Below are 7412 nucleotides of genomic sequence, written 5' to 3'. Positions count from 1 at the left end.
AGTGTGCCAAGACCTATCCTGCTTGAGTTGCCAGAATTAGGGCCACAGCCACCAGATGTGGTTTAACCCAATAACCTCCTTCAAAGCCGTATCTCCCGGTAGTCACTTGGGAGTTAGGCCTCACCTTCTGAGTTTGAATTGTTACACACACACACACACTCTCTCTAATACAGATCCTGCCTCTTTAATCTCTGAGAAAGCATGCTCTCTAGGTGGTTTGCTCCTGAATCCCATGTACTACTTACATTCTAAGGAATATTTATTGGACTAACAAATGCTGGCCATCGGGCAGATGTACGAGATAATTCATGTAGGAATAGAAAATGCTAATTTAAGTGTCACATTAAAACACGATGGCGATTCTTTGGAGAAACGAAGAATAACCAAGGGAAGCTTTTCTTTTCCTTCAATGAGAGAATTCTCCATTGGGCATTATTTGGACATACGGAGGCCTTGCTGGCGTTGTCGAGGAAAGAAAGCCAAAGCTGAAATGGCTGAGGTAGAGCTTGTGGAGAATCAGGAGGAGCAGTTGACATCTGGACCCTTTATACGGTTTAAGAACTGACTGGAAAAATTGTTCATAATCCTGGCAGAAAAGGAAATGGCACATTCTGTAATTTTATCTGGGAGAGAACTAGGCCTTAACATTTCCTGGCAGTGAAGACATGGACCACACAAAACGGCTGATAAAAACGCACAGGGCAGTTTCTGTTCCGGGAGCATGCAGTTCATGGGCCTGGCCGCTATATTCGGCTGTGTAGGAATTTTTGTCCTAGGCTGTGAATTAATTCAAAGCTGGAAACTCTGATAACCCCACTACTGTTTCCCTCCATTCAGAGGAAGATCTCATAAAAACCTGAGAAGTTTTGTTCCAGGTTAAGAACTTAGACCCTCCACCATTTGAATTTGCCTTTGAAAAAAATCCTTAGGAATGAGACTATTTACATAACCAGGGTTCTGATTCTGGTTTGTCCCTTCAACGAAATGAGGTAGCTTTACCTGTGGAGAGTAATTTAAAGACAGGACTGTGGTAACACATGCATACTTGGGGCTCAGGTTTATTACATTAATAAAGGCTAATGCCATTTTGTAGTTCCAGCAACAAAATTTTTTTAACCCAGTTAATATTTCTGTGAACGGAGGCAGCTGGCTGGCTCACTAGGTGGGTACAGGGTGCAACGTGATCTTGGGGTTGGGAGTTTGAGACCCATGTTTGGTGTAGAGATAACTTTGCTTCTAAGTAATCGGAACAGCTAATTTGAGTCACTACTTTTATTCTTATCTTTATTTTCCAAGTTGTAGCAACCAAACTTGGCAAACATCATGGAGATTTGTACAAACATGCATATACATATATATACACTCACACATTTAAGTTCAAAGCCTCAGTTCCTCATTAAACCTCGTGCTCAGGCTCCTGTTAAAAAGTAGGAAAGCTGTAAGGAGAATCAGGGGAAACATGAATAAATCCCAATTGACACCTTTCTTATTAGGAATTAATATCGGCATTTTAAGATAAAATCCCTCACCTTGCTAAAACTTCCACTAAGCTACAGCCTCAGATATTTACACGACAATAAGAAGCCCCTCACACACTTCAAGGTGGTTTGATGACAAGCGAGAGGAGGGTTTGTATTTTGTTATTTCAGGTAAGACAGTTAATGTTTCACTGATTAAAATTTCAGGTGTTCAAATTGCATTCCAAGCAAGGTCATCATTAGATGCTGAACCTGAATTCTGCAGACACTGGTCTTTAAACTATTATGCAAATCCAGGACAGGAACATTCAGGTTTGGTCACCAAAGAGTAAAAATGATTAGTTTACTCTAGGTCGTTTGAGTTTCTTTTTCTCTGTAGGAGCTTTCCTCTTCTGTGATGATCCAGGCCCAGATTCCTTATTCTGAGGAAATGAAATAGTTTCTGGTAGACAGTAGTTTTCTTCTTGAGGAGGGGATTCCTATAAAAGGGGGAAAAAAACATCGTTCATTTTTTCCAAGCTGTTATCAGTTGATTCTTTGACTCTAACCATAATCATTCTGTCTATTAAGGTATGCTAGCTAGCCCTCGTCACATATAGGGAACAGACCCTATGTGACAAAATCTCTTCTTTTATCAGGAAAATAGAATTTACAGCTCAGATCTTGATAATGGTTTCATTTATAAAGCAGGGTTAAGTTAAAGGTTTTCAGAAATTGACACTAAGATGTCCCTTTATCTGTAAAGTAAAAAAGATTAAATAAGATTATAGAACTAGCAAGTGGCAAAGCCAAAATTCATATACTCCTTCTCTACCTGCCTCAAAAACCTTTGCATTCTCATCCTAACAACCATATTCTGACTGAAAAGGACCTTTCCCTCCCTATTACAAGACTGATAAAACTTGGTTTTCTAGCAAGATAGCAGAGTGGATAACATGAAAATGAATCTTTTGATTGGATTCTTCCCCTGGATGACAACTTCTGACCCAAATGTATTAAAAGCACCTACCATAAGACACGTGAGAGGAAATGAGACCAGGCAAACACTAAAAGGGGCTGATACTTGGTCAGGGTGAAGTTTTTTTTTTCACTTTTTGGTTGTTTGGTCTGAGGAGAAGCCCCAGTCTAAGTCTCAACAGAAAACACACAGCTATGGGAAAATGAGATGGGGACGTCCCAAAGTCTGTGAGGAACTCTGCTAGGATCGTTCACTCTCCCCATGAGGGGCGGCTCAAGGTAAGGCTCAAGACTGAAGCCCCCACTCACTACAGAAGGCGGCTGCTAAGGAAAAAGAATGGCATTCCCATTATGTCCAGATATAGCCCAAATCACTCCACATATGAAGAACATCCCATTCTCAAGAAAAAATGAGAATCCAAAAACCTAAGAAAAGCAATAAATATAAACCTAATCATACACAATATTGATGAAAGAAATCAAAGATGACCCAATTGGATATGCTGTGTTCATGGACCAAAACACTTAATACAGTAAAAATGTCAATTCACTCAAACTGATTTGTAGTTTTAATGTGATTCCTATCCAAATGGTAGCAGAATGTTCTGTAAGCATGTAAATGACTTAAAGACTTCCACAGAAAGGCGCAGGCCCTGGAATAGCCAAAGCTGTCTGGGAAAGAGGATTCCCTGCTGCTGCGTATCATGGTCTACTACACATACAACAGGTGCCACTGCAGAGGGAAAGAGCCCGCGATCCACAGAAAGAAAAACCCACTAACAGGCCCCCACAGTAGGCCCGAGTGAACTTACATAAAGTGCAAACAACTGAATGGTGGAGCAATTGGGACTATCAAGACCAAATTTTTTTTTTTGGCCTAAACTTCATACCTTCTATCTTGCTCATGACCCAGAAGTCAGAGATGGTAAACAGTGATACCAAAGCAGCTACTACACTTGAGGGATACGAAAAACCGGAACTAGAGGCTACAGAGATTCTAGATACAAAAAAAATGAATGGCACCATGCCTGAGTGGCTCCGTTTGTTACGTATTCCATCTCTTGATCTCATGGTTGTGAGTTCAAGCCCTACCGTGGCCTCTGTGCTGGGTGTGAAGCCTAAAAAAAATTTAATATCTAAAAAAAAAAATCTCCTAGAATAGGCTTAAGAGCAGAAAAAACCAGTAAAGTCAACACAGCTTTAGGGACCTGTGGCACAATATCAAACGGTACGAGTGACTAACTGCCCAATGGAGCAGAAATAATGGCCAAAATTTCTCAAATGTGAAAGTTTGAGACTGGAGCAGCTGGGCAGACACCATGAAACCCCACCTGTAAATACCATAAACGAGAAAACCAAATATGAAAATTATGAACAGCCAGGAATGAAAAAATGACCTACTGCTTTGCATAGAGAAGATTTCAAATCACCACTGACTTATTATCAGAAACTATGGAGCTGAGAGAAAGTGGAATCTTTATAGTAGCAGAAAAAAGAAAAAGAAAAACCCTATCAACCCCAAATCCTGTATCCTACAAAAAGATCCTTCAAGAATAAAGGTAAAATCGACTATTTCAAACCACAAGAATTGGTCCCATCAGACTTGTACTACAAACCAAAATCTTTCAGGGTGAAGGAAAACTGGAACCAGAAAGTTTGCTGGCCCCTGCTTTACGTTAAAGAACTAGACCTTCAATACTTGAGGACAGACAGTCTCTGTTGCAAACACTCAAGCTGGCTGCTGTAGTGTAAAAGCAGAACATGTAAAAAAGTGAATGCAGCTGTGTTCCAGTAAAACTTTATTAAAAAAAGGCAGAGGCCAGGATCTGGCCTGTGAACTACAGTTTACTGACCCTGAGTTTAAAGGACAGGGGAAGCTAAGGAACCCGTATGACTGCAAAGTTCCCAGCTTCTGTGTGAAGCGCACAACAGGATTCTAGGGAGACGACAAAAAATGTTAAATTGTAATCTGTCCAGCAAAACATACCTTACCCCCCAAAACAAAAAAAGGCAAGAAAAAAACAGAAGAATAAAGGAGATAACAAGAAAACAAATTGCAAAAAATCATAAATCCAGTCATACTGATAACTACATTAAAGAATTAAGCAAGATCCAACGATACACTGTTGAGAAGATGATACCAATAGTATCTGTGCTCAAGGACTGGAAGAATTAACAACATTAAAATGTCCACACTACCCAAAGCAAGCTACAGATTCAGTGTAATCCCCATCAGAAACTCCAATGGCATATTTTTACCAGAGAAAGGACAAACCTAAAATGTGTACAGAATCACAAAAGAACAAAGCTGGAGGCATCATTCTCCCTGATGTTAAACTATATTCCAATGCTATAGCAATCAAAGAGATAACAAAACAGAAAATCCAGAATTAAAGCCAGGAATATATGGTCAGTTACAGAGGAGCCAAGAATACCTAATGGGAAGAGGATAGTTTCTTCAATAGTGTTGGAAAAACTAGACAGCCACATGGAAAAAAATGAAATGGAACCATGATCTTCCACCATACTGAAAAATAAACTCAAGATGGATTAAAGGTTTGGATGAAAGTTTAAGACATAAAACCATAAAACTAAAAATCTGTAATGAGCTCCTTAAAACCATTTTTAATGTTGATGTCGGAGAGAGGGGCAGAGCGTGAGAGAGAGACACAGCATCTAAAGCAGACTCCAGGTTCTGAGCTGTCAGCACAGAGCCAGACGCGGGCTTCAAACCCACAAACTGCAAGATCGTGACCTGAGCCACTCACACACCCCTGTAATGAGTGCTCTCCTTTGACAGTCTTGGTAAAAATAATTTTTCGGATTTACAAAGGCAACACAAGCAAAACTAACGAGTGGTATGACAGACTAAAAAGCTGCTGCACAATGAAAAGCATTAACAAAAGGAAAAGCAACCTAACAAGGGAGGAGATTATTTGCAAATCACAGATCTGATATGGGTTAAAACAATCTCATTAAAAGTGTGAAGATTTGAACAGATACCTTCCCAAAGACACATTCAACAGGTACAGGAAAAGGTGTTCAACATCACTTTGATCAAAGAAACACAAATCAAAACTGTAACAAAATACTCCCGAAGATGCCAGAATCAAAAAGAAAAGTGTGTTGGTAAGGATGCAGAGAAGAGAGAACTCTTTTTGTACTCTCAGTGGGGTAGAAATTGGTACAGCCATTATTTTTTCCTCAAAAAATTAAAAAAGATAAAAATAAAAAATAAAAAAAGAGTATACTTTTCTTGATGAGCACCGAGTGCGGACAGAACTGTTGAAATACTATACTGTACATCTGTAACTAATAAAACTGTATATTCAGTTAAAAAAAACCCAGGACTACCTTATGACTGAGCAATTTGACTTGTACGTATTTATCTAAAAAACAATCTGAAAGGATGTGCACCCCTATATTCATTATAGCATTATTGTCAATAGCCAAGATATGAAAACAACCTGAGTGTCTGCAGACAGATGAATTAAAAAAATACCTAATTATATATAGCAGTGGATTAATGAGACATAAAAAATATTTTAGTCCAGGAAACCCTCCCAACTGTAGCAAAATGGGTGGACCTTGATGGCCTTATGCTAAGTGAAATAAGTTGGATAAAAGAAATACCAGATGATATCACTTAAAAGTGGAATCTAAGACAAAAATAAAAAAACCTACAACTCCCCCAAATGTGATGGACACAAAGAACCAATTAGAGGCTGCTAGATGCAGGGCAGGAGGACTTCGGGAAATGGGGACGGGTGACCAAGAGGTACAAACTTCCACTTATAAAATAAATCCTGAGAATGTAATGTACAACCTGGTGACCACAGTTAATAATACTGCATGGTATATTTGAAGGTTGCTAAGAGACTCAATCTTGGGAATTCGCATAAGAAACCAACTTTGTCATTATGTGTGGTGATGGTTATTAACTAGACTGATATGATCATTTTGCATATATACATTAATACATATATTGGACATCTGAAATTAATATGTCAAAAGAAAAGGGGGAGGTGGTAAAGGTTTCATGTGGAGAATTTAGTGATTGATCACTTCATCTGATAACAAGTGCCCTCCTTAGTACCCATCACCCATCTAGCCCAACTCCCCCCTCGCCTCCCTCCATCAACCCTGTTTTCTGTATTTAAGAGTTTGTTATGGTTTGTCTCTTTGTTTTTACATTTTTGCTCCCCTTCCCTTAAGTTCATCTGTTTTGGATCTTAAATTCCACAATGAGTGAAATCAAAGGCTATGTGATGGACTTATTCTGCTTAGCATAATGCACGCTAACTCTATCCCCAGGAGACTCTTCTTGGATCAATGCACACAGGTGAAGTACATGAGGGTCCCCGGGACGAGGCCACCCAGACTACTGCATTCAGATCAAAGCTGCCGAGGCCCGTGTGCTCAGGACCTCCAGCTTTTAATCCTCTACTCCTGACCATGAACAGACCTCTGATAAACTCCTCCAACATGGAAGGTGAAGACCAAAAGAGGCGGCAGCAGCTTGGTGGATGTGCAGAAATGAGAAGCTTAAAAAATAAACCAGAAAATCCTGATATCTAGGAGAAGGTATTACATCTACGAAGCAAAAAAAGACGTTATTAAAATACTAAAATGTAAATTCAAGAAACTAAAAAAGGTCTTATTAAAAACATGATAGCCAAGGGAAGAGCTAACAAAAGGAGGAGACTGAACTGGGGGAACCTCTCAGAAAGTGAAGAAATAAGAAAATCCAACATGTAGGTAGAAGTACGAGGAAGAATGAACAGAAAGTGAAGGGGAAAAAATGATCACTGCAACGATTCGAGATTTCTCAGAACTGAAAGGTACAAGTTACCAGACCAGAAGAGGCTTACCATGTACGGCATTATATATAAACAGACCTGCATGGCAGCCTGTCATTTTGAAATTTCAGAAAACTAGGGACAAAAAGAGCTTCCTTCTACTTTACAGTTACCCCGA

General features: G+C 39.4%; 1 protein-coding gene across 5 annotated transcripts in view; it reads right to left on the bottom strand.

Moving 5' to 3' along the window:
• Nucleotides 1–1257: 1257 nt before the first annotated feature.
• TOPBP1 (DNA topoisomerase II binding protein 1) overlaps nucleotides 1258–7412 on the bottom strand; it is a 59924-nt gene continuing 53769 nt past the window's right edge. For 4 of the 5 annotated variants that reach the window (XM_029940255.1, XM_029940256.1, XM_029940257.1 and 1 more), the window contains one exon: nucleotides 1258–1957. In XM_029940255.1, coding sequence (XP_029796115.1) covers nucleotides 1817–1957 — 141 coding nt within the window. In that variant the 3' untranslated portion in view covers nucleotides 1258–1816. The remainder of the gene's footprint in view (nucleotides 1958–7412) is intronic. The other variant, XR_003908885.1, reaches the window with a different exon arrangement.

This window comes from Suricata suricatta, chromosome 5, assembly GCF_006229205.1.
Source record: "Suricata suricatta isolate VVHF042 chromosome 5, meerkat_22Aug2017_6uvM2_HiC, whole genome shotgun sequence".
NCBI classification, from domain to species: domain Eukaryota; kingdom Metazoa; phylum Chordata; class Mammalia; order Carnivora; family Herpestidae; genus Suricata; species Suricata suricatta.
This window is presented reverse-complemented; position numbering and strand designations above follow the sequence as displayed.